Raw genomic sequence first — 27,062 nt, 5'->3', positions numbered from 1 at the left:
ACAAACCCTTTCCTCCCAAAGTTGCTCAGGGGTAGAAAGCCAGCTAAGATAAGTGGGCCGGGTGGTGTTTGCAGAAGGCTGCTGCTTGGGAGCGAGAACTACAATGTGTCTGTCAAAGGGGACGGAAACCATTGGCGTAGATTAGACACACACTGGGAGAGAAGGAAGGACAGGAGTCCAGGCTTGGGGAGAGTGGTTCTGCCTTGTCTGTGAGCGAGTACAGTTTCGGGCAGTGCTGTCATTATGGTGGTAATCATGGGCCTAGAAGGGAGTCTGGAATCAAACCCCACAGCGTTGATTCATCTCCACCGTTAACTGGCACGCATGACTAAGCAGTAAGTTATTAAACTGCCTGACTCTCCTCCTCTTTGTAAGACAGAGAGTAACAGTCTCCTCGCGAGCTTGTTGGAGGGGTCAGAGGAGATGGTGCACATGGAGTTGGTGCAACATTAGCAAATGTTCACTTCTCAGTGTGTATTCGGGGTGGGAGGTACATCATGCCAGTTTTCAGCTTCTGTTCATGGTTCTTACAAGGATCTTCATCCCTGATGCTCAACTGTGCAGAAATCTGAGGTCCACAGTTGTTCAAGATGCTTAATCAAGTCGAGTTGGGGTAGGGGCTGGAGAGATGGCTCAGAGGTTAAGAATATTGATGCTCTTCCGGAAGAACTGGGTTAGAGTCCCAGTACCCAAATGGCAGCTCACAACCATCTGTAACTCCAGTTCCAAAAGATCTGACACCCTCGTCTGGTCTCTGAGGGCACCAGGCATGCTGGTGGTGCACAGATACGTGCTGGCAAAGACACCAATCCCTGCCTCACATATCCTGGCTTTTCCTGACCAAGCCGCACCCCAGGCTGAACCTGACAAGGGCTCCGGCCTCCTGCTAGGATTCCATGTGAGAAAGGAGTAAAGGTTAAAAGCACATCTTTCGTCATCTGATGTTGAGTCAGGGAAGTGGGCCGTTCAGTACTCCGCCAAGGCTTTCACAACCTGCACGGCGCAACTAGGGACCTACACAGCACACTTTGGGCCCAGGCCCTGTTCCTGGCCCCATGGGCAAGACCAGGCAGTTCCCATGCTTTATGGCTTACCCTTTAGAAGTTGAAAACCTGCCACCCAAGCTCCTCCACGCCCCCTCCCTTCCCAGGACCAATTGATGTCACTATTGTTAATTATTCAATGTCAAGGTTCCAGCTAGATGCTCAGGGCAACCGGGCTCCCTCCCTTTGAGACTCTAGGCGCCCATCAGCTTTGGCTGCAGAGGCTGCTCATCGCTCTGTTGGGTATATGATCTTTGCAGATTTCTCTGCTTTGCTGATCCTTCCTCCTGGCTTCCTTACAAGCTTAGATCCACTGGCAGGTGGGGGTGGATGCGAAAGATACAGTGTGACCAGGAGTCAGGAGTCGGGAGGCTTTGGAAGTAATGAACTGGGACGGAACAAGTTACTTCCATCATTTTTTTCCACCTGTAAAATGGGCACAATACTCGCTCTTAAGATCATAGAGCGGCCTAAGAGAAGTACGGGTATCGAAGGCACTCTGAAAAGCCCCATTTGGCGTCAGCTTTCACAGTGTTTGGGATAGCATGGAGCAATACTCCAAGCACGCAGCGTCCCTGAGAGAGCTTTCTTCCTCACCTCTGGCATCCCACGCGCTGTGCACAAGAAGGGACTTGTGCCGCTTTCTGGGAGGCTTGAGCCTGGTGTTGGAAAGGTTGTTATTAGTTATGCTTGAGATAGCACATTTTAAACACCGTACCACCACGGTGGCACTGCAGAGCTCCGTGGGTGACCCCAAGGACACAGTGTGGTCACAGAGGTATTTCTGGGTGGTAGACAGCTCCCTTGTACCTGGGTTTTCTAGCTGGACAAAGGTAGGATGGTCTGGATGGCCTGTGGGGTACCAGGAGGCCCCTGACTATTTGTCTCACCAACATCAGATGTGGAAGCTGATACTAGCTGTCCCTGGGGGAAAGCCTCATGTCCTCAGGAAGATCGCTGTGGGCAGAGGCAAGCCTACCTTCAGTCCCCACCCAGGGAGGTCTCCCCCAACTCCTAGCAAATTCTCCTTAGTCCCCTACCCCGCCCTAATCTCCAGCCTGCTTACCATCCTTCTAGGAAGGGGGGAGCTGGTAGTATTGAAGGTTCTGGGTTGAGGGCACCAGCCCAGGGGTGCTTCTGTCTACTGGCTTCTTCTTGGGAGGATGGAACCCAACTAGGCTGCAGCTTTAAAGTCCCTAGGCACCTGCAGATTTGGCTAAGGAGGGAAGAAGATTCCTCATGAAGTAACCGCTGCTTAAACTTGATGTCTGAGGTGGGGAGTCTAACCCAGCACTCGACTATGGCAAACTGTGAGAACAGCCTCAGAGACCTGGGTCCTGATAGCCTCCTCCACCCCTCTCCATCTCTGGGGTCCGCAGGTCATCAGAGTCTGTAAACATGGTTGCCGCTGTTCAAGGTGTCAGCCTCTGAGGACTATGCATTCATTCCTGGGGCTCCAGCTCACTGTGCGCTTAAAGATGGCAGAATGCCCACCAAACAGCCTCATCCTAGCTGAAGGATGGTCCGTCACAGTGACTCGGAGCACATAGACCCTAGGGTCCCGAATCTGCTCTGACTCGGCTATACATGGCCTGTTTGCATGACCCTAAGCTTTGGCTTCCTCACCCATGAGACGGAATTCATGGTCTCTGTTTGGTGTTTAAAATTAATGGCTGACTGCATGCCATCACACAGCACTCATAGGTGTTGCTCAAACAATGGTAGCCCGAACTGCTGTGGGGCCAACGAGATCCGGAAGTTGCAGAGGTGTTCGTTCTCTGACGGCCTGCAAGGATCCAGGCCCAAAGAAGAATAGTGTTTCTTCTGGCCCGCCTAGTCACTGGAGAATTAAGTATAGGAATGACTCCATCTGGCTAAGAGCCTCCCTCGCCAGACTGTCAGGGAGATGGGCAAATAACCCGGTGCTGTCTGCAGGCTCTTTGAAGGTGAAGTTCTACAGCTGGAAGGGTGGGTCCGCTCCACCCTGCATCACTTCGCCTGAGCCTTGCAAGTACTTATTAGACCCCGCGGTTTCCTCTGGCCTTTTCAAGTTAAAACGTTGCTTCTCCTCCGGGCTGGCCGGATAATGATTTCCACCTCCAGCTACTTCTCTAACCACTGACTGACCTAGTTCCCGGGAGCGGGGAAGGATTGTGGGGTGGGATGATGGAGAGGATGGGGAAAAGAAATCGTGAAGGGAGATGTACCTTTGCTTCAAAGCTGCCACCATAGCAAGTGAGAAAGGCTGCTTCCAGAAGGAGGTGGAGAGGGCGGAGCGAACTGTCCCCGTCAGGTGCATCCTGGCTGGTCCCTATCTCTGGCATCCCCACCAGGGGTCCTTGGTGCTCAGCTGGTGGGGTGGGGCGAATGACAACCAGCAGGGTTTGGGGGAACCTTGCAAGAGGAAGTGGCTTTAGAGCTGCACAGAGCAGTACAGGAAAGGCGCTGGGAGAGGGAGGTGTAGGGGTGGCTCGTCAGCACGCTGGGCGGGGAGCCAGCGGGCGAGCGCAGCGCTCAGGACCTCAGATGCGGCTGCAGAGAGAGTCCCAGGCTGCTGTGGAGCCTGGAGCCCCAGCGAAGGAAGCGCAGGCTGCCCAGCAGGTCCCTCGAGATCGCTGTCGCCCACTAGCACCCGTACCTGATCAGACACAGAATCCGAAGGGCCCCTTCCACAGCCCTAGCCCCGCAGTCCGATGAGCTCTCAGACAGGGGTGCGACCCAATGACCGTGGACAGCAGCATGAGCAGTGGGTACTGCAGCCTGGACGAGGAACTGGAAGACTGCTTCTTTACTGCTAAGACCACCTTTTTCAGGAATGTGCAGAGCAAGCAGCCTTCAAAGGTAAACATGATGATTACAAGCACCTTCAAGGGAGGAAATAAGCTCGGTGGCCTAGGCGGGAAACTGGCGTCCTCTCTCCCCCAGCAAGAGCCATGTGTTGGTAGAGCCGCTTCAGGCACTATTCTGGTCAGCCCCGCTCTCACTAACTCCCACCCTTAGACCTTTCAGAATGGCTCTCTAGGATTTGGGGACCTCGCTGGTTCATGGATGGCTGCATGCTCACCTACCTGTTCCTGAACGGGTAACTGGGCACCTTCTCTGTGTCCTTCCCCTCCTAATTTGAGTTTACAGATTGTGGATGGAAAAGAGAGGGAGCCCAGGCCCTCCGCAGATAAATACAAGTTGAGACTTCCGTGTTGCGTGTGACTAGAAACCATTTTAAAACCTAGCCTAGCGACTTTGCAGAAGTCCAGAATGCTTTTAGAAACAGACTTCTTGCCTAGGCTGTCGTCATTGTACCGTTTTAGCTCCTGAGTAGGCTTGGGTCATCTAAAGGGGCCATGTGTTTCTTAAACATGCTGGCCTTTGGCTACCCATGCTGGTCCTCTGGCTGTACTCTCCTGGGTGCCACGCATGTGTTGGCAGGGGTAAAGGTGTGAAGCTGCCGGTTTGGAGACAGATGTAAGTGGTTCCGTTTCCAGGTGTATGGCGAGTTCATCCTTAATCCAGTGGCCCTTCACCAATTAGAATTACCCCAAAACTTCACCAAGCCTTTCTCACTGCCTCATTTGTGAGTAGGTTATTCTGCCCGCAGGCCCTGCCTTGGCTGAGTTCTTACTTTAGGCAAATGCTTTGAGCCTTTCCTTGATGAGATAACACAGAACCCAAAGGTGGCTTGTGTGTGTTTATGCTGAAGGAGGCAACTTAAACAGATCCATGGGGTCATGTACTTGATTTTGGGGGTGGGGGACAGGGAGGCGATAGTTCCTTCTGTGGCTAGGTAGGCCTCAGGCAGAAAAACATCATTGCAGAGGGGAAGTGTCCCACCCTCTCTTGGGGTTCTTGCTTCATTGTGATCCCCTCCCCCAGTCTGGAGCAGTGGCTCACCATCGTAACTACAAGCAGAATTGTGAGATGCAGAAAATCCTGACAGGGCTTAGGAAATGTGGAAGGCTTTCTAGGTCATTCTGATAGGCAACTGATGTTTTATTGCTTTAGCAAGTTTTGTTGCTGTCCGGGAAGGAAACGGTTCCTGTTTTTAAACCAAAGTTGAGCTTCTGCCTTGCTTCTCACTACCAGCCTAGTCCCAGAGGGTGAAAGTTTTGCATAAGTGGGCACGGAAGGGCACTGCAAGAGCGCCTCTTACTTGGCCATTGACAGAGGCGATTGTTTCTGGTATTCCTGGGGAGAAACAGAGATATCCTTACAAAAAAATGGCTGGGAGGAGACGAGGAAGGGGCAATGGCTTTCCCTCTCCATCTCCCATCTCCCCCTGTGGAGAAGGCTTCCTCCAAGCTCAGACATCTCCTCTCTCCATCCCTTACCCCCTCCCCAGCATTGCCCCAGAGGAGGCTGTCCTTTACTTTGTATCTGGAATCCACTACTTCTTGGGTCCTTTGTGTGTTTCTTTACCGTTTTGCCAGTGTCTGTACTCTCAGTAAGGACAGGCATCCCCTCCAAGGAACTCATTCTCTGAAAACAAGATGCCAAACAGGACAATAAGGGTTAACTACTTCAGAGAAGGAAGGGGAGGTGGCATGCCCCGACTTAGACTTGAACATTCAGGACTGTGGTCAGGGGCAGAGAGGTTTTCTTGGCTGTAGTCTAGCCTTTGGCACCTCGTTCACCCAGGGGTGGGGTGGAACTGGATGGCCTGGCTCTAATGTGATTCCCTGCTGCTGAGGTGTGTGGAACCAGCTTGCAGCTGAGGGTGCGACCTCCAAACACTTAGGATGTTTCTTCTCATCGGTAGTATTTTATTCTGCTCTGTTTTTTTTTCCTTTAGTAAATTTCCCGGCCTCTACCTTCTCTCTTGGAGTAACTCTAGAAAGAATTTCAGGGTGAATTGCCTTATCTTGACCCCACTGTGACCCCCTAAGCAAATCTTTCTCTCCTGCTCAAAGAGAAATTACATTTGAGCTCCTAAGAGATTTTTTTCCCCTTGTCTCAAAGGGAAGAAGTGTGTGTGTGTGTGTGTTTTTCCTTGTCACTCAGAGACTTAGGTCCCCTCGGGAAAGGCCAAGATTCTTCTATAAATAGACTTGTCAGAACAACCTGTGTCAGCTGCTCAGTGTGCCTGGTGGAACCCAACAGCAAGAAAGTCCCTCTGCGCTTTGGTGCCATCCCCTGGGAACTGTCGCTGGCTCATCTCAAGGCAGTCCCACAGCCTTTCTCCAGCCCCCTTTGGTGGGAGTGGGAGACATAAGGGTTCTTCCCCTGTTTATACAGATGAGGCCTGGAGGCGGCGAGTAGGAATGGGGCCAACTCTGGGCCCACCTGCTCTTTCCTCTGCACAGACAGCAGCTTCCTGGGGCAAGGTGTTATATTTGAATCAGGCCTGGGGCCTTTTGAGTCACGGTGTCAGTTTCAGGACGCAGAGCTGGTACTCTCTTGGACTGAGCACAGTCTGTGTTTTCTGGGTCACATGTATCAAAATGGTTTGAAGGGAAACCAACGCGAGGGCTCAGGCAGGCTGTGGTGTTTGTACACAGTTACCCCCAGCTAAGATGGAGGAGTGCCTACATGTTCTAGGGCTTCAGGGACTCTGGGACCCTGGCAGGTCGTCGTGGTGGGGGTTCTGAGGAGACACAAGGCAGAGTGCCCCCCTTGGCAGATGGAGAGAACGGTGTGAGAAAGGGGAGGGTTTCACCAGGCTGTACAACTGTGTCTGGCGAGCTGGAACTTGGACTAATGACCTCAGCCTCCCTTTCAAGTCCTCTTCCTGCTTGGTGAGTGACCAGGACAGAACCAGGCTTGCCTTCTCTGAAAAGACCTAAACAGCCATCCATCCCTCAAAGGCACCTAGCCCAGGGGACATTAACTCTATGGATAGTAGCAGGAGGTCATTGTAATCGATTGATTAACACTTACTTGTGGTGTTTATCCAAAAATGGAAAGACTTCGCTGGCTGAAAACCTGTCCTGGTGTGTGTTCTCTGTGGGTGTGGAGAGCAAAGGCGGACTCCATGGCTAGGATTGTGTTTGAGCACATTCTGCTCCCCAGCACCACCAACACTGGCCTTTCTTCAGACTGCCTTGAGATCCTTGGATTCTTTTCAATTAAGGGAAACACCAGAAGTAAGCAGGCTACAGGGCACTGTGCAACTCCTGATTCCATCCCTTGTTTCTCCCATTGCCCCTTGCCTGCAGCAGGGCCTGAGATGTCCCGGACACAGCTGGCAACCCTGAGACCAGTCAGGACAATGAGCATCTCCCTGCCAGCAGCAGCAGCACACCCAGGCCTCAGGCACAGTTTCTGCCCCTGACCACCTCAGCATTCGAGAAAACACTAAAAATACCATAGTTCCAAACTTGGAGCAATAAAAACAAGACTGGGCTCTCAGATGGACCGTTAGGTCGCTCCTGTGCCCTCCCCCAGAGCTCACACTGCCCAGGACTAACCACAAGGGATTCTTGGTCCAGTAGTTAGGAATGTGGTCTCTGCTCCATCCCTTCAATTTGTTGCCTCCTCCAGCTGTGCCAGCTGTGCTTTTCCCTGAGAAAATGCCAGTCCTGTGAGACCAGGAATTGTGCCCTTCGGGTCAGAGTGGCAGCATGGACTTGGTTACAAAGGCAGATGGACCTGTCATCTGTTCCCGTTAGCTGCTGTGTCTTCCTTGTACAACCAGGATGGATTAGCTCCTGGGACAAACTCTCAGTAGTTTTTAGTCACTGGGTATAAATAAGTTTATTTCCCTTTGCAGAGAATTAAACTGGTAGCAGTCAGGGGACTGGGAACTTCAGGATAACACAAGGGAGGCTTTTGTGAGCCAGGGCCGATAATAGTGTTTTATTTTTTTAAAAAAAATAATTTCATAGATGAGTGCTGTGTTTATATGATTCCATTCCTCCCTGCTCCCCACTCCAGTTCCTCCTGTGATCCCCATTCCCTCTCAGATTTATGAGATCTTCTTTATTGCTACATGCATACATACATACACATGTACGTACATATAAATGTAGCCTGCTAGCCGGGCGGTGGTGGCGCATGCCTTTAATCCCAGCACTCGGGAGGCAGAGGCAGGCGGATCTCTGTGAGTTCGAGACCAGCCTGGTCTACAGAGCTAGTTCCAGGACAGGCTCCAAAGCCACAGAGAAACCCTGTCTCGAAAAACCAAAAAAAAAAAAATAAAAAAAAAAATAAATGTAGCCTGCTGAGTCCATTTCATGTTCATATGTGTATTTGTTTAGGATTGACCACCTGGGCATGGATACCCTATGGGGCACTTGTCCCTGGAGAAGACAGTTTCTTTCCTCAACAGCCATTAGTTGCCATCATGTAGGAGTGAGGCCTTGTAAGGTGTCCCTCATCCACTTTGGCATGTTGGCATTATAATTACACAGGTCTTGTTTAGGCAAACCATATTTTGAGATTTCATTACTGCAACTTCCCTGTCATACATACAAGACAATGTCACAGCAGACGCCCTGGACTTCTGGTCCTTAAGGTCTTTCCAGCCGTTCCTCCCTGATGTTCCATCCTGGACTTCTGGTTCTTCCGGTCTTTCCAGCCGTTCCTCCCTGATGTTCCATCCTGGACTTCTGGTTCTTACGGTCTTTCCAGCCGTTCCTCCCTGATGTTCCGTCCTGGACTTCTGGTTCTTACGGTCTTTCCACGGTTCCTCCCCGATGCTCCTGGATTCTTAGGTGCAGCAGCTGTGCTGCAGATGTGTCCGTTGTGATTGGGCCCCCGCAGTCCATGGTTCCTGCATTTTGACTGCTTGTGATTTCTATAATGCTCTCCATCTGCCACAAAAAGGGTCATCATTAGTGAGAGGCGGAAGCTACCCTTATCTGTGGGCACAAGGATAAAGAGAATGCAGTTAGGAATGATACTGACTCAGCAATAGGGTCTTTCCTTCAGGTTCTGGAGGTAACCAAGGCAACAGCAATACCTTATATTATTTTTGGAGTCTCTTCAACTTCCTTGACTAACAACTCAAAAGGAGCTGTCCCATGCCTGGCAGTGGGGTTTTGGTAGATAGACTATGACCTTTGCAGGGAGTATTATCACCCCAAGAGACACAACTTCCCTGTATATGCATGTGTATACACATATACTTACATATATTGTATATATATGTGTGTATGTATATATATATATATATATATATATTTAAAAATATTTTTCTTTCCTTTTTGGTTTTTTGATAGGGTTTCCCTTTGTAGGTGTCCTGGCACTTGCTCTGTAGACCAGGTTGGCCTCGAACTCACAGAGATCCACCTGCCTCTGCCTCCTAAGTACTAGGATTAAAGGTGTGCACCACCACCGCATAGTCCAAATAATTTGGTTCTTTTACCCATTTGACATTAAGTGGAACTGTCATAAGACCACACCTAGCCACCAGGGAAACTGGGACACGGATTGTGTGGGAAAGCCTTAGTTGTTTCTGCCATGCTTGTGCCTCCCTCTCTGAACCTTGCGAGCTCTGTCCACTTTCTCAGTAAAGAGTGTGACCTCTGACCCCTGCCTCTCTGGCTTTGTGCCTCTGACCCCAGCTGCTTGGGAGCCCTGGTAAGGACAGATGATCTGCTCTCCATATTCCACACTTCTCTGGGCCGCTGACGTGGTTCAAAGGGGACCTTGCCACCCGTATAGGGATTACTCTTCGAGCCGCTTTCGGGAAGTAGAGACTTGACGTCTGAATCTTTGCAGGCAGGGCCCTAGAACTGCATTAGTATTCCCTTTGAGGACTTTTAGATACTCTGAAGCCCAGGAGTCACCTGTTCAGGAAGTGCATGCTAGTTCAGGGATTTCTCCAGTAGCAATGCGATTTGAGTACTGATGGCAGATTCCCTGGAAGTTCCTGGGCTGAAAACAGACTGTAGGTAAGTCACTTACCTTACTGGTAAAATGCTTTATGCCCAGCAGACCCGCTCAGCAGATAGGACAGCAGGCTCAGACACCCCAGGCCTGCCCATAGGCTCCCTTTGCTCTCCTCATGGTGTGCTTATTTCAAGGTTAGGGGGATAAGGCTTGTGACAGCCCTTTGGGAGCTTTCCTAGCACCTGGGGTGACAGGGTGGTGGACAGAACAGTCAGCAGAGGGCTGCTTCTCATGCCAGCCCTGGCCGCTGATGGAGGCTGCAACCCAGTCGCACCACCCCTTAGGCACAGGCCCTTCATCCAGTCCTTCCCGGCAATCACACCTGCGAGGTGTGCCAGCCTTTGTTGTCGCTTCTGGGAAAGACTCACCTCTATTTGTATGGGAATAGACCCTTCGTACCTCCTGAGCCCGAGGGGGAACCTAGATAGTGAGACCCTAATTGTTTACGTTGTAAAGATTTCCACTAAGGTGAAATTAGAAAAATGACCTAAATGCTGGCGTGGGTCCCTTCTTCCAGGACCACCTGGCCTTAGCCATCCTGTTCACGCTCAGAACTTGGGCCAGGCCACCCCTTGTCCTGTGCGCCAGTGCCCTCCTCCTGTCCCTCTCTGTCTTTGTGAGTGTAGACTGTTTGTGTTGAGTGAGCTGGGTTTTACCAGTTTCCGTTTGTGGAACATACAGCATCTCCCTCCCCACACAGCTTAGGAAGATTCTGAGGCCTTGTTTCTTCCTGTCAGGCTGTGCTCTGGGTTGAGCTCTCCAGAACACAAGCTTAAAGGGGAGACACTTAACAGGCCCAGCCTGGAGGGTTGCATCCTCCTCTCTCCTCTCAACTTGTCACGTACCCTGGTCTGTATATGATGTGGTGCTGCGGGCTTCTTGTGTGGAAAACCCAGACCTGCCTTTATCTGGGGTCTCTTCTTCATGGCTGGGGATACCCTCGTGAGAGCCTGGGGACCTAGCCTGGCCGCCCATGGCCCACATGCTGAAGGGAGAAGCGGGCTTCCAGGTAACAGTCAGGGAGGGCTGCTCGCCCACCAGCAGGCAACGAAGTGTCGGTGTGTCCTGGCAGCTGGACAAGGCCAGGCTGCCCCTCTCCTAGCAAGTGTCCATGTGCTGGGTGGGAACTGACGTCCACTGAAGTCCCTTTGCCTCTGCCCTGTGCTGTTTTACCACTTTGGGATATCTGACCTATGTCCTTTTGGCAGCCACAACCCGACCAGGAGCTGGCCACAGGAAAGGAGGCTGAATTGGAGGGCTCAGGATGGGGCTCAGCTTGCTTAGGAGTTAGACTGACCCCTAATGTGTCTGAAGTGTAGACTCACAACTTTGTGTGAACAAGGTAGACCCAGATGGCGGCCTCCCGATTTCTATGCTCTTGGAATGGTCTTGTGCTCCACCAGGAAGTGACGCCTGTTGTTCCATAGTCAAATACACAGACCATTTACCATCTCCACTATCGCTAATGTACACCCAGTTCTGGGACACGACATGCATGCGTCACAGTGTCAACTGCCACCACATCCAGTTTCTACAACTTTAGGGGGCAGAGCCTTGAGCCTGATAAGCAGGTGCCCTACTGCTGGGTCCCTCACCCCAATCTCCAGAGCTTTTTCATTTTCCCAAACTGAACCCCCTTACCTGTTTAATTTCTCTAGGAACTGAGCATGAGGGCACTCCACTCTCAATTGTCTCCCTTTTTAAGGCTACCAGGTATTGCTCTGATATGTATGGGCCACATGCTACCCATCCACTCTCCCACCAGTGGCCCCTGAGGTTGCTTCTTCTGGTGTTGTATAGCCCTGCTTTCATTTGCTAAATCTTAGGGAATTCTAGGTCAATCTTTTGACGAATCACCACACCGTCTCCACAGTTCTTTCACTGATTTACATTAGCCGGTGAGGAGGCTGCTGATCTTGCTCGTTAACCTGGTACACCTGGGAAGAGGGACCCTCAGCTGAGGATTTGCCTCCATCAGACTGGCCTGTAGACACGGCTGTGGGGCATTTTCTTGATTGCTAGTTGATGTTGTCCACAGTGGGCGGTGCCATCTCTAGGCAGGTGAGGCTGGGCTGTATAAGGAAGGCGGCCGAACACTAGCCTAGAAACAAGTCAGTGAGCGGCGGTCCTCCATGATTTCTGCTTCAGCTCCTGCCTCGGGTACCTGCCTTGGTTTCCCCCATGATGGACTGTTACCTGTAAGCCAAAATAAGCTCTGTCCTCCCCAGATTGGCTTGGCCGGTGTTTTATCACAGCAACAGAATTAAAAGGCCAGCCATTTAATACCGGAAGTGTTCCGCATCCCACAGTGTACATCAGAAACAGTCAATGGGAATAAAATGGAGTTTTGTTGTGATTTTGATGTCGTCCCCCAACACTCAGTGATCCTAGGCATATTTCACGTGCTTGTTGAACATTTATATTTCCTTGAAGAAATGCCTGTTCAAGCCCTTGCCATTTTTGATCAGATTGTTCACGTTTCAGTTGAATTGCTGGAGTTCTTTACATATGTATATTCCGACCCTTTATTAGTAATTTGCAGAGGATTCTTATTATCTAGTTTGCAATGGGCTCTTGCCATGTTACCCAGGCAGCAGCATGAATTAATGGATTTATGTGGTTGTGTGTGTGCATATATGTAAGTACACATGCACGTGTGTGCATATATGTGTAAGTACACATGCACGTGTGTGCATATATGTGTAAGTGCACATGCAAGTGTGTGCATATATGTGTAAGTACACATGCACGTGTGTGCATATATGTGTAAGTGCACATGCAAGTGTGTGCATATGGAAATCAGGTCGATGGCAGGTGTCTTCTTGGTTTCTGGTTGGCTAGTGAGAGCTCCAAGGATCACCTGTTCCTGAAAGTGCCACTGGGCCTGGCCTTCACATGGGTCCTGGGCATCTGAACTCAGGTCCTTATGCTCGGACAGCAGGCACTTTGCTGATCAAGGCATCTCCCAACCCAGGCTGCCTGAACATGGATATTAGCATGGTTATGATGCCAATAAGACCATAAACTATAGCTTTCGGCAGATGTTTATAGATGGTAAGACCTATGGCAAATCGTGCTTAGGGCTTTTGAAAATCATAATATAGCCTGTTAGGGGTCCAGGTTAAATGGGAGAGAGCACTCATACTGGGTCAGCCCCCACTGGCCCAGCTTTCTTTTGCCTTGCCAGACAAAAACCACTGCCACAGGTAGCTAGTTCTGTGGTCACAGACGAGCTGAGGTCTGTCGATTTTCACCATACTTACGAGCAAGACACTTCGAGGCATGCCTACCCGATTACTCGACACAACAAACTGTGTGTCCAAACTACATGTTGTAAGCCTCCGTGAAACCGACTTTCTGATAGTTGCAGAGCTGAAAGCGAAGGCCAATCCATGGCATCGGGTGGCCAGTGTGATCCAGTGGCAAGTGCAGGTGCTCTGGGTATGGCACTGTGTCCTGACTCAAGTTATTCTGGGGGGTCAGTAATGCCATGAAGTCTCCAGCACAGCGCCTGGAGCTAGGGCTCCCCAGGCCTTCTGTTTAGTGCTACTGTCCTCTGGTCCTGAGCAAGTCAGGTGAGTTGCTCCTGCAGACAGAAGGAAGGAAGGAAGGGAGGGAGGGAGAGAGGGAGGGAGGGAAGGAGGAAGGAGAGGACACTGCTCTGGGACATGATAATGATTGGGGCTGCCTGAATGCCAGTCACTGATGACCAATCCTTCTGAGCCTGTTTGTACCACAGTGCATGCATTTCTGCCTTCCTTCCTCAGGTGACTTGTGGGCTCCCAGGGATGGAGCCGCACCTGTCTGTTTCATCTCCCATGGTACCTTTCACAGTCTTCAGCCCAGAGGCATCTCAGTCAGTTCCCGCTGCTGACTTAACTATCAGCTCTGCATTTCTGTCTCGGGGGACTTCGTTCTCTTTCCAGTTTCTTGCCCACTTCCTTTATCCTGTGTCTCCACCACCCACTCCAGAGTCACTTGGGTCCTGCACGTCTCTGTGATGGTGTCCCTTCCCACTCTGCTGCAGGTGACCTATTGGAGAACACAATCTAGAAATTTCTAGTTCTCTTATTTTGGGAACCATAGACAGGTAACAAATGGACAGGATGAATCCTCTTACTGGCATGGTAGGACAGAGGAAGCATTCCAGAATGTGGGCACGTTGGGACTAGGAAGGGACCCTCCAGTGCATCTCACTGGAGAATCCTCTTTGTATCTGGTTGAGGCTGTCACAAAGGGACTTGTGACCTTTACTGGCCTTGTATATTGGTCAGGGCATTTTAAACCGAGCCTAGACAGATGGGTGTCTGCCCTTCCCCAGCCCCAGGTTCCCATTTGGGGCAAGCACAACAGAAAGCCCAGGGGTTGGGCCTGGAGGGCCTCTGCATGACCCTTTGTTCAGTACATGCCTGCAGCTCTCTCCCTGGCCTGGGCTTAGAGGTTTCCACTCAGGGGCCTGACAGTTGCTTCTGACAGACGGATGTGTTAAGAGTCAGAGGAAATGAAGACCTGTTGGAGCTTGGCTGAGGTGAGGTCTGGCTGACACAAACAGAAAGCGAGCGTCGAGAACAGCCGAGCAGCAGAGGGCAGGGGAGCTCTTGTCCCTTTGGGCCGTGGCTACTGACGCAATTCAGATGGACCCAGCTGTCCTCCAGGTCTTCTGCCCCACGCCCAGTTCTCTGAAAGAGAGGAGGAAGTGGTGGTGGTGAAAACCCTCCCTATCTTGTGTCCCTGTGGTGGGCCTCGGAGCGTCTTCGGTGTCACTTCACGATTTGGCAGATGAGGAAACCGGCTCCCTGAGAGGGGAAGTGGCTTGTCATAGGTCACAGGTCATTTGATGGCATTGTGTTCATTCTTATCAGCCAGCTACCAAGAAGTAGGTCAGCCCACGTCTGAAGCCCCGTGCATCCCACATGCTCTCGGCAGTGAGCCCTCAGGGTGCAGGGCCGAGTGAGGTGCTCTTGGGCCTAGCTGTGTGGGACCCATGGACAGTGGGCTCCGTGCTGGGACTCTTCTCCTGCTGCTTTCCCCTGTCTCACACCTAATCATCTGTTATTTCTATGACACCTCCTTGGAGATCAACTACATGTTAGCTGAGCCCCGCGGGTACCACATCCAACATAAAGGCTGTTCCACCCAAGGAATACTGGGTTAATGGGTATGAGGTATTCTCTGAACCCTGCCTCCTGTCAGGAGGGGAGGAGAGAGTAACTCCAGGGAAATGACCAAGCCTTAGCCTATAGGGGTCCCATGAAGTGAGAGTGGAGCTCAACAGCCCGTAGCTGTGACGTGAGGAAACACAGGGAACAGTGCAGAGTTAACCTGTTGAAAGGTAGACTCTCCTGGGAGATGACTTTCGGGCATGCCTGGGGGTCTTGGTTACCTTAACTGCGATGGGAAGACCCATCACTGGGTGACACCGTTCCCTAATTAAAGGATTCTGGTCTCTCCAGAGGGGTACACCTTGAATCCTAGACTCGGGAGGCAAAGCAGGTGGATTTCTGTGATTGAAGTCAATCTGGTCTCATAGTGAGTTCCAGGCCAGTCAGGGCTACCCTGTCTCAATGGTGATGATGGTGGTGGTGGTGATGATGATGATGGTGATGGTGATGATGATGATGATGATGATGGTGATGATGATGGTGATGGTGATGATGATGATGATGATATGAGATGATAATAATGGTGATGATGATGATGATGTGATGATGATAGTGGTGGTGGTGATGATGATGGTGATGATGATGATGATGGTGATGATGATGATGATGATGATGATGGTGACAACGATGATGATGATGATGATGATGATGATGATGACGACAATAGAGAAAGCAAGCTGAGCACTGGTACGTGAGTGTGCATTTGCTGCTCTGTCCTGATTACAGATGCAGTACATTCACCATCCCTCAAGCCCCTGCCACCGTGACTCCCCACTGTGATGAACTGTGGCCTGGAACGGCAAGTCAGAACAAACCTTTTCTTCCTGAAGTTGCCTTCATCAGGCTGTGTTATTACAGCAGCCAGAAGAAAACACTAAAATACACCGGAAGTGCAGCTTAGGAGAGAAAGACTGGATAGAAGTGCAGATGCTTTCCTTCATTTGAGAGTTAAAATGTCACGCATCTGATGGCCCAGAGGATGGGAGACTACCGTGGACTGGAATTTTACCAGGCAGCAGGTGGAGGAGAATGATTCTAGGGAGGGAAATTGCACAAGCACCACGGTGGAGCAAACTGCTACCCATGGGCACATTGCACAAAGCAAGCTTCCCTGCTCATAGGTTCATTGCACAAAGCAAGTTTTAATGGGCCACAGCCGCCCTCATTCCATGGCTGCCTCTGTATGACAGGGTGACAGGGAGTAGATGCAATGGACCTGGACCTTCACAGAAAGCATGCCCGCAGCCTGTGCTGAGAAAGGAATGAATGGACTCTAGGAATGTATGGCTAATCTGGAATACATGAGCAGGGGCAGCGAGAAAGGAGCTTAGTGGGTTTAGAGGGAAGGGCTTGGCTTTTCTGTAGGGAAAATGACAATACAGCCCCTGGCTGGGTCTGGTGAATCCATTGTCTGACTTAATTTGACTGTTACATCAATCCTGAGTGATAAAGGATTTTGATCCCAAATTTAGAGAAGAAACCAAGATTTGGAGGTTCTCTGATTCTCTCAAGATCACAAAGTTGGGAGTGGGAGTTAATTGGGAGTGGGAGTTAAAAGCCAAATACACGTCCATCCCCCAGATGTTTACTGAGCCCCACCATGCGCTGAGCAGGAACAGGGCTCTGGGACACCATAAGGGACAAGACAGGCAAGATCACTTCAATCACAGAACACAGAGGCCCACTCCAGCTCCTTAGAGAAGCAGAGACCCCTGGCCCCTGCAGTCAGGGAGGGACCGCGAAGGTTCATTATCATCTTCATGCCCAGATGATGGGCACAGAAGAAATGAAGTCATATGGCCCTGGATATGAAGGAGCTTCCATCCAGGGGAGGGGGAGCCAGCCCCGCTAGCTTCCTGGAGGTGGGTGGAAGTGGGACCATGGATAAACCCCAGAAGGCATGGCTTTCCATAAGCTTAGCTGTAGCCTGGCTCTGGTTCACTTTCTTCAGCTGGAGGTGGGTGCCGTGATGGTAACATTCTTCACAGGCTTGCTGTGGAGGCCAGTGAGCACGTACATGCTGAGAACAGTACATGGCGGTGCTGAGGAGGCGGTGGCGGTGGTTAGGGAAGCCTGGCCAGGCCAAGAGACTGCCGGTGAGAAGCTGGGCGTGAGATGACGAAAGTCACGGGCGAGGGGAACGCGCTGGCGTGTTCTAAAAGAGGGGGAGTAAAGTTCTGTTTTGTTTTGAAGCAAACCTGTGGTCTGGATGGTTTAAGTCAAGACAAAGCAAACACTGGGAGTGGACACACTCTTCTCTGCCCACCTGTCACTCTGGGAACTTCGCTGGCCATTTCTTGGTCTGTCCAGGGCCTACTCCCAACTGTCCTCCTTAGAGTGGAATGACAAACTGAGGACTTCCCGTTGGCCCCTGAGTACAATGCAGAACTGGCCAGTGTGGTGGTGCTACCTGGAAGATAAAATACAGTCAAATCTGACTTAGGATAAATCGGCTCTGTGCTGGGCTTGCTGAAGGTATTTTACTTTATTTGGTTTTGAGATACAGTCTTGGTAGCTCACCACACAGACCAGGCTGTGATCCTCCTGCTTCTGCCTCCAAGTGCTGGGACTGCAGGTGCAGGCTACCTACCACTCTCAGCCCATTAAGAGCGTTTCAATAGAGATGTTGGAGAATCATCTGGGAGGGGCATCTGTGCTCACAGTGCTAGCATACAGCCTCTTCACTGGGACCCCCACCCTGCCATAACTTCAAGGGTTTACAGTGGTTACAGCCTTTTGAATGGCCTAGGTCAGGAGATAAACCAGCTTTTCAGCAGTAGCCGGGACAGGCTAGGCATACTAGAACAGCTCAGCCAACACCAGCGTTTAGTCGTCAGAGTGAATTGATTCCATGAGATAGGCACACTCTGAGAGACACCTGATGGGCTGATACCTAGATTCAATAATACATAAAAGCTCTCCATTTTGTGTGGATGATGGGGCACCCCAATCTTCCTTCTAACTTTGAGTCCATCACCAGAGAGATGATTCTTTCACTAAGAGGGCTTGAGAATCTGTAAGGTGAACAGAGATCAGGTTCTACCTCATGCTTGGAAAAATTCCTGGGTTGTTGACACAGTGGATACTGCTTTTTAGGAAAAGCGTGGGGGCAGCAGTTATCTTTTGGGCCCAAAATATCAGTGCTGTAGTGGGATGGAATTGTCGGAGGGTCTCAGTTTCTAAACCCTGAAACATGTTGAAATCACCAGAGTGATCTCTAAAATCCTTGTACCTGAGCTGCACCCTGGACCAATGAAATCAGCACTCTCTGGGGAGAAGGTTCAGGAAGCCATATTTCTAGAAAATCCCCCAGACGACTCCAAAGCGTCCGGAAGGTTAGGAGCCCTTAGTCTAGAATCTATGGTGCTTCCCAGGCTGCTGGTGGATTCTGAGCTCTTGGACAGGGCCCACTGGTTTGCCTACTTTGTTAAGTGATTCACTGCATCTGTAGGTTAGATCTTGCCTGGCAGGTTCCGTGTGGGCAGCAGCCAGCCTGAACTGGGTGCTGACATTTGACGCTGGCATTCTATGGGAGCAAGGTTCACAGTATTGGCCACACACGCGCAGGCTGTTGACACTCCCAGGTAGATGGGGCTCCCCTGCACACCTGGAAGGCCAGACCTTCCGATGCTGAGGTCAGGATGCTGCCTTCTGCCTGTCTGGAAAGGACCCGTGGTATGTACTTGTATCATTTCCCAGGCTTTTGGAAAGGGAAGAGAACAGAGGGGTTGATGTAATGAATAAAAGGAGAACAGGAAGAAGAAACCTAAGACCAAGGCAGCTGTGACTCACTGTGGTCCAAAGTAGGCGTGGAAACAGGCCTTCTGCAGCCACAACATCGCGGCCTTTTCAACAAGGAAATGGCTCGAGGCTGACTGAAACCTTCCAAGGAGCTTCAGGAGTTTTCTGTCACTTAACTCTTCTTTTGTAGATGAATGTGAGAATGGGCTGGGAGTGACAGCCTGCCTGCCTTAGAGATGGGCAGAATAAAGTATAAAACAGCAGCCATACAGCTGCCTATTCTCACTGGAAATGGTCAGAAGGCGAGGCAGGGCCAGCCACAGCCAGGTCCGTCTGGTCTGTAGGTATGTCCCCAGCTTATAGAGTCTGGGGATGGAGAGTCCCACAAGTAAAGACGCTCCAGTCTGAAAGCCCCCAGATGAATGAGCGAATAGTAGATGAAGACAGCCCGTGAGCTCCCGTGGCTTACACGTCAAGCAAACGAGAGATGTCCCAGCAACTGTTTTTCCTTGGGCATTCGTCAAGGTCCAATTCAGAGATCTAAGAGGGCATCTTAATGTGTCCCTACATCCTGCCAGCTGCCTCCCACTCCAGATGTTAGAAGTCCCTCCTTGCCAGCTTCACAGACCATGCAAGACCCACTCGGATCCCTAGAGCTGGACACATTGATCAGCCCAGCTTGGGTGAATGTTCCACAGGCTGGGTCTTAACTTAGCAGCTGTGCTTCCCAGGCCTGCAGTGTTAAAATTCAGTGACTGTCACTGGTGTGGTGGGTGCTGATCTCTGTAGCAGAAAGGAGGCTCTAGGGTGACCACATGGTCAGTTGAGGACTCCAGGCTTAGATGGACTTCATTCTCATTCGTATTTGGTCACTCGTTAGCAGTGGGACACAGGCACGTGGGGCAGGGGAGAATCTTACAACAGAAATAAAACAGGTAGTTTGTGAGAGAAGGCATTTGAAACACCCAACACAGCAATGTTGCCATCAGGGCTACGGGCGAAAGGCGCACAGGAGCAGACTATGGAAAGAGCCTGTAATGAAAGAGGGTGTTGCCTGGCCTCTGGAGAGAGCTGGGAGGGTGGAGCCACACAGACCCAGCAGTGCCCACTCCTCTTGGCAATCATGGAGCCTGCAGTTTCCTGCGCTCTGTGGGACTGGAGAGTGGGAGGATGCATTGGCACGCTGTCCGCATGATGAAACCCCAGAAATGGGTGGCTGACGGGGAAGGTCAGGGGCCAGCTCTGTTGGTGGCGGTGGTGGTGTGATGTGGGACTTGTAAAATTCCCCAAACCAAACCCAGGAGCAGGTGTCAGATGATGTCAAAGCCATCTCTCTCTGGGTACCAGAGGTGACCACACTGGCCTGAAGTCTGATGAGTTTCTAAGATCAGGATAATTCTGGGGGAATTTTCACTGACCAGCTTCTATAATCCAGGCCACTCAAGGCAGCATGAAGACAAAACTGGGACGTGAACATGAGAGAGAAATCCAGGAAACTGACTGAAAAAGAATGGTGTAGCCCTCAGGATCCACCATGTATCGTACTGCAAGGGATATGGGCTTCCACTCTAACTTCATCCTTCCATCTGCCTAGAGTTGGGAAGGGGAAGGAATGAAGGAACACAGTGATACAGGGGAACATGGCAGGACAGGTGTGGGATTTCTGGTGGGTCCTGCGCACCTGTGGATGAGGGTTTCAGGCAAGCTGGTAAATGCCTGAGCTTTGATGTTCTCACCTGGAAACTGGGGGTCATGGGTCATCATGTAGTCTGGGTCTGTGAGATGCAAGATGGCTGAGTACTCAGTGTACAAAGATGCTCAGTAAACGCTGACTGTCCCTAGGAGAGGGGACCACAGCCCTGTGCCTACGGTTCATCCATTCGACAAGCATATCGTCACCTGTCACGGCAAAACTTACTGGCCCCTGACATGAGCTCTGCACTGCAGGGCAGGTGCCCTCGCTTCCTGGCTCTGGGGCTATCAGCTGCCACTAGCAGGCATCCCCTCTTCTCTGCAGCTTTGCCATCATTGCAGACAGACAGACAGACAGACCATGAGCACATATTCCATAGCAAATCATGACCACTCGACGTTCTACCCACTTACCTAGTTCACAGCCAGTGCTCGAGTGTGGGGCACTGACTCTGGTGTCCCAGCCCGTCTGGGGTAGGTATGAAGCTGAGATGCCAGTGGCTGGCCTCTCACCGCTTACCCTGGCACTTGTTTCTTAGCCAGAGAGGCATTTGCGGGGGGTGGAGGGGGTATGCCTACTGCTCTTCACATCCTGAGAGCCGCTGTACCTACTCCATTCCTCTTTCTGTCCAGAATGTCTGTAAGGCAGTGGAGGAGACACAGCACCCGCCCACGCTCCAGGAGATCAAGCAGAAGATTGACAGCTATAACAGCCGGGAGAAGCACTGCCTGGGCATGAAGCTGGTAAGCAGGGCCCTGACCACCCCTACCCGGCATCCCTCTTGCCCCACCCCCACCTCTCTGTCTGGCTGTCGGTGTACTGGTCTGTGCATGAAGGTGGTAGGCAAGGCTGTCGTCCCCCCTTCCCGTCCAGCATCCTGTGCCCCTCCCCACAGAAGCAATGATTCCCTTGCGGCTCACTCTTCTTTGTCCAGACCCAGCTTTCTGTGCCCTCAGGGACCCAGAGAAACAGGCTTTAGAACAGACTCCAGAGTCCATCCTCTGTCAGATCTGGGAAAGTTTACGCTCTCCTAACTTCAGGGTGAGAGCACTTAGGGGATTAAATGACAGCAACGAAGGGTTTGGGGGCTTGGTCCCCAGGAAGCTCTAGGCCAGGGGAATTTTGCAAGAGAAGTGGAGTGTGTATTGGTGAACACCCCGACCCTGCACAGGGTCAGAGAGGCTGACTTTAAGGGATGATGCTAGAGGAACCCTGCCCTCTGCTGGAGACGGGTAGCAACTGACTCTTTGGGGCGTCCAGACACACAGGTGCCTCAGAAAACCCAGATTTTAGCCAGAGGCTGGAGTTTGTTGGGCTGGACCTCTGAGGCAGAGAGGTGTCTGCAGACTCTGCCTTTAGGTGGGGACTCAACAAAGGCAGCTGGCACCTGTCTGGTGGAGATTTGAGGCAGCCAGCCTAGACTTCCTGTGGAGGAAGCCACAGCGGCCCCACTAATCCTCTCTGATAACTGGGCTCCAGACCTTCTGGCCCTTTGGGACCATCAGCACCTCCAGATAGCAGACTCAGGAAGGAACTCAGACAGGCTGGCTGGAATGGCCCCTATCAGGGCCTCTGTGTCACAACCTCGAGCGGCAGTCAGATCATGGAGGATATACTTCCCACTTGCAGAGTGAAGACGGCACCTACACGGGCTTCATCAAAGTGCATTTGAAACTCCGACGCCCCGTGACGGTACCTGCTGGGATCCGACCCCAGTCTATCTACGACGCCATTAAGGAAGTGAACCCTGCAGCCACCACAGACAAGCGGACGTCCTTCTACCTGCCACTCGATGCCATCAAGCAGCTACACATCAGCAGCACCACCACCGTCAGTGAGGTCATCCAGGGGCTGCTCAAGAAATTCATGGTTGTGGACAACCCACAGAAGTTTGCGCTTTTTAAGCGGATACACAAAGACGGACAAGGTACGAGCAGTCCCAACCTCCCCCAGTCTGCCAGTGCCCACACACTGGCGTAAACCCACCGCGAGCCCTGGATGGGGTGTGGGCTTCCATGCAGCGGGGCTACAGCTGTCTACATGCTGCTAGGCTTCGTGGATGAGCAAAGCATGGAATCTGGGCAGGAAAACGAGCAGAGAGCCTGGTCAGGCAGCTCCTGCCTAGCACTGTCCAGCTCCACGCATGCACCTGGAAGACACGCTTTGGGCTCCCAATCTTTATAACGAGGGGTCCACTTTGGAAGGTGATGTAAGTGAAGGCAGGGCCTTGGGAATGCCAGGCAGGAACTGAAGGCTCTGCCTCTGAGCTACCACGGTCTTGTCAGGTTCATGCCCACTAGACGAGCCATGCCTGTTTCTGTTCGCAGTGCTCTTCCAGAAACTCTCCATTGCTGACTGCCCTCTCCACCTGCGTCTGCTCGCTGGGCCTGACACTGATGTCCTCAGCTTTGTGCTAAAGGAGAACGAAACTGGAGAGGTAGAGGTATGTCTGGACCCTCTGCAAAAGCCAGCCCTGGGTGGGGAAAGATGGGTGCTGCTGTCCCGGGTGCAGTGAGGAGAGGGCAGGACTACGAGAGCTGCGGTGTGCTGAGCCACAGGCTGGGTTTGACCCAGGATGCTCAGTGGGCACATCACAACGAAGCAAGTTAGAACCTGCATATGGCAAAACCTGTGGCAAGGATTCTACTTGCCTTGTGAAGACGGGGCTGGAGGTGTACGGTGGGAGGATGGGGGTGGGGGAAGGATTATCACACACTGAGAAACTATTTGGGCCCAGACTGGTTTTGCCCCAGGCTGGCCTAAGGCCCAGCAATTTCCATCTGGGTTCTGCTGTACACAGACAGTTTTGAACTACTTTTTTTCAACTAAAATGATGACTTCCTCTCTCTAAGAGAGACTAACCAGTGTCAGCCTCCTGGCAAAAATGGGGTAACATCAGGCAGTAATCCTCAAGTCTTCACGAAGTGACAGAAAGAGGAGGATCTAAGTGTTTATCACACTGTTCTGTGGAGGTTGAGCGTGGGGTCAGTGGAGGATCTGGGCAGAACAGACAGGGCTCTGCCCTCATTTCAACCAGGATGACAGTGTGGTCTTGAGTCTGTTAGGAAGAGAGAGCCACTGGAAGCCTGAGCGCTCTGCTGCCTAGGGCCTGGGGTTGGGAGTGGAAATCCAGCTCTAGTCCACACTGCGGCTGCGGCTCCATGGCTGTGGCTTTCTTCCCTTCTTTCTGTGGGGTGTGGGGATTAAGGCAGACACCATAAATGCTCCCCTGTGCTCCAGGAGCTTGTAGTCTCCTCCCTTTCTCCCGAGGGGAGGTAGCTTGGCCAGCTAGGGCCCACTGAGAGGTGCACTGACTCACGAGGAGGTGGGCAACAGGGTGGAGTTTGGTGTATGACAACCATAGCTAGAGAGAGGTATCCTCCTGCCTCTGGAGAGCACAGCCAGCACCCAAGTGAAGATCTCAGCCGCTGTTGACTCTTCCCGTAAGAACGGGGCATAAGGCTGGGAACTCCATGAATGTCAGGATTTGACCGTCTGTGACCGATGTTACCGTCCGTGTATAGCACAGATGCCATTCATGGTACCTGCGTGTTCAGTGTGAGAGGGGCGCTCGGGTCATGTCAACATCTAACCATTTCCCCGTTTTCTCCTCCCTGCCCCACAGTGGGATGCCTTTTCCATTCCTGAGCTCCAGAACTTCTTAACTATCCTGGAAAAAGAGGAGCAGGACAAAATCCAGCAAGTGCAGAAGAAGTACAACAAGTTCCGACAGAAACTGGAGGAGGCGCTACGGGAGTCGCAGGGGAAGCCTGGGTAGCCGCCTCCTCCTGTCCTCAGTGCCCTCTCATTTATTTTATTATTTTGCAACAGACATTTATTCTGCAGACACCTCTGGGTCCACCTGTGCCTGCCCAGCGGTTGACAGATGCGGCACAAAGTCTCTTCCACAAAGTGTCTGTGCAGGGTTTGATTCCTGCCAACCCACCGCGCCATGACTCTGCAGACTCCACCTGGATCAGAAGGAACAATGTTTACCCCGCCCAACCTGCCGGCCTTTCACAAACCAAATCGTTGCCTCTTTGGCCAAACTCCAATCAATCACAGCAGCCGGCAAAAGGGAAGAAAGGTTTTAGAGTGCTGTGCTCTTTCTCTGGATTCAATCCTTCAGTTCCTCTTCTTTGCCACCTACAGCATCTTTATTTATGGGTCAAATGTGGTGTCTTTGTTTAGCTAAGTCCTTGAAAGCAGGGAAATGCTCGTGAAAGGACTGTCCTCCTCGCCCCCAGGTGCCTCCCCTTCACTAGGACTACATTTCCAGATGCTACAGCCTGACCAGGCCTGTCTCTGTCACCCCCAGGCTGTGCACACGCAAACCCAAAGGCATATACGTACATCTGTGTGGTATTTGAGCATGTCTCTGTCCGATGTTTGTTAAGTCCTGAATTTAATGTTGTTCATCCTCATGGATGTCTACCAAAGGGAAACCAGCCACTTCACACTTTTAGTTTTCTGCTGAGTCGCCAGAAAGTACCGCAGAGAAGCTCACCCAAGCTGTCTACAGCCCGCCTACAGCTAGGACCTCTTGTCTACTCCTCAGCCTCCTGCTCTGCCTCCGTCCTCTTCAGCTGCTGCCCGAGGAGTAGCCTCGATTACTTATAGTGGCCGGGTCCTTTCTGTTGCAAGGCGTGGTCTGCTTGCAGCACAGCGTCCAGCCAGCCTGTGGGTCCGACTTCCCTGGTGACTTCAGTGCCTTTTTGTTTTCAGAGAGAAGAGCAGGGCATGTTTGCTGCAAGCTCTGCTGCTGGCCTGCCCAGGGCAGGAAGTGGACCATGGTGGTGTAGAAATGAGGGCAGGGCAGTCCTCGATGCACAGGTGATGACCACACACCTCTGCCATCAAGCTTCCTGATCAGGCTCTGACTCCGAAGATGTGATCTTGTTAAACCACACTGGCAGCATCAGATTCTGACTCCAGCTCGCTGACGAGTTCAAACTGAAAACAGCAGCCAGAACCACAAAGACCCTCGCTCAAGACAGAGGGAGGAAAAACTTGTCCCTTTCAAAGAAGGCCGGGGTTCCAATCCGGCCTCTGGAGACCGCTTTCTTGTTGCCCTTGCCTTTCCACACCCCTTGGGTTGTTTAAGCCAGAGCTTCTCCGTGGAGCCGCAAAGTCCCCTCCCTAGCTCAGGCTAGTCCCTATCACTCCTGTCCCAGAGGCATGCTGGGTCCCTGTCATTCAGTCTTCAGAGCTGACAAAGCACCGCGAGCTAGCAACTCTGTGAGGCTGTGCATGCCATCAACCCTGGCCGTCTGCCATCTCGTGTGCAGCCTTATTGCTTCCCTCCCCACTGTGTATTACAGGGACAGACAAAAAGTCATTCCCTTCATCCTGCATGTCTGTAGCACAGGAGAAGGCATGGCTCCTGCTGCAAACACTGTGAATGCTGCTGAGACCCTCCCCCATGGATGCTATTTTATTTTTGAGAAGAAAAAAGGTCATGTGTGTATATATATATACACACAAATATATGTGTGTATATACACATAGAGGCATAGAGCTATATATAAAGGTGTTTATTCAGAAAATTATAGTAAAATTGAGATTTTAAGCACAGTTGGACTCAGGACCTCTTCTGAGGTTGAGCCCCTGGAAAGGGTCAGGTCCCTTCAGCCCCAGAGCTGGGTGTAACTGCTGGTAGTGCCTTCTATGGTTGTATTGCTCCGTGGGTGTTTGTTTTGAGAACATTTTCCTTCCAAATGTTTTTTCTTATATGTTTTTTAATGAGTAATAAAGGCTTACTGCAAAAACAGATCACAATGAAAGCATCCTCATTGAACTTCCTCTCATGGGAACCGAGCTGGAGCGAGGGGCCTGCTGCAGCAGGAGGTGCATTTCTTGGCAGAGCCAAGCTTTCTTCTGTAGTAAGCTTGAGATTAAAGGCTGCCACCCAAATGCTTCTGAGGACACTGTCCACACATAGAGGGTACTGCCTGTTCTCCATCTCCTATCTCCCTAGCTGGGGACGAGAGAGGACTTAGAGCCAAGCACTTGCTGAGTTAGAAAAGAGCGGGGCTTTCTGGCTACAAAGGTAACCAGCAGCTCTGTCCTGGAATTATTGAAATCTAAGACGTTAAAGTGTCATGGACAATTTCAGCCACGAGAGGGGCCGAGCTGGCACCAAGCAGCCCTCATTTTGGCACCCTCTGATTTCCAGCAAAGAAGCATCTTTGAGTTAATAGAAAAAGTCACATAAGTTAACTAGAGAAATCATTGCCTACCTTCTGGGGTTGTTGCAAGTTTTCTTCTGACCTCTACATGTGTGCTGTGGCATGTGCATCCACACACGTACACATACATTTTTGTGCGTGAGCCTCTGGCTATCCTGGAACTTACTATGTAGACAGGCTGCCTTCAAACTCAGATTCACCTGCCTCTGTCTCCTGAGAGCTGGAATTAAAGGTGTGCACCACTACATATGCTTACAGTCAAAAAAAAAACAATTTTTTTTTTTTGGTTTTTTGAGACATACAGTCAAAATTTTTAAAGAATTAGCTGACATCTAACTTCTCTGCCCAGCCTGGTCCTCCACATCTTACACCAGGGTCCGGCCAGGTGGGTCTGTCCAGTCCCCATAGC

The 27,062-nt window shown here is 51.4% G+C and overlaps 1 protein-coding gene across 3 annotated transcripts in view; it reads left to right on the top strand.

The window, feature by feature from the left end:
* The window catches only part of Rassf5 (Ras association domain family member 5), a 68,078-nt gene extending 41,696 nt beyond the window's left edge, over nt 1-26,382 (top strand). The window contains exons 1-5 of one of the 3 annotated variants that reach the window (XM_041648956.1): nt 3,352-3,884; nt 21,098-21,208; nt 22,095-22,392; nt 22,793-22,908; nt 24,091-26,382. In XM_041648956.1, coding sequence (XP_041504890.1) covers nt 3,765-3,884; nt 21,098-21,208; nt 22,095-22,392; nt 22,793-22,908; nt 24,091-24,243 — 798 coding nt within the window. In that variant the 5' untranslated portion in view covers nt 3,352-3,764 and the 3' untranslated portion in view covers nt 24,244-26,382. Of the gene's footprint in view, nt 1-3,351; nt 3,885-21,097; nt 21,209-22,094; nt 22,393-22,792; nt 22,909-24,090 lie in introns of those variants that run through there. The other 2 variants (XM_041648955.1, XM_041648957.1) reach the window with 2 other exon arrangements.
* Nucleotides 26,383-27,062: the final 680 nt, after the last annotated feature.

The sequence above is a fragment of the Microtus oregoni genome, unplaced genomic scaffold, assembly GCF_018167655.1.
Source record: "Microtus oregoni isolate MIOR12 unplaced genomic scaffold, Mior012 000003F_ref0000135, whole genome shotgun sequence".
NCBI lineage: Eukaryota > Metazoa > Chordata > Mammalia > Rodentia > Cricetidae > Microtus > Microtus oregoni.
The sequence above is the reverse complement of the archived record's forward strand: the minus strand, read 5'-3'. Positions and strand labels throughout refer to the sequence as shown.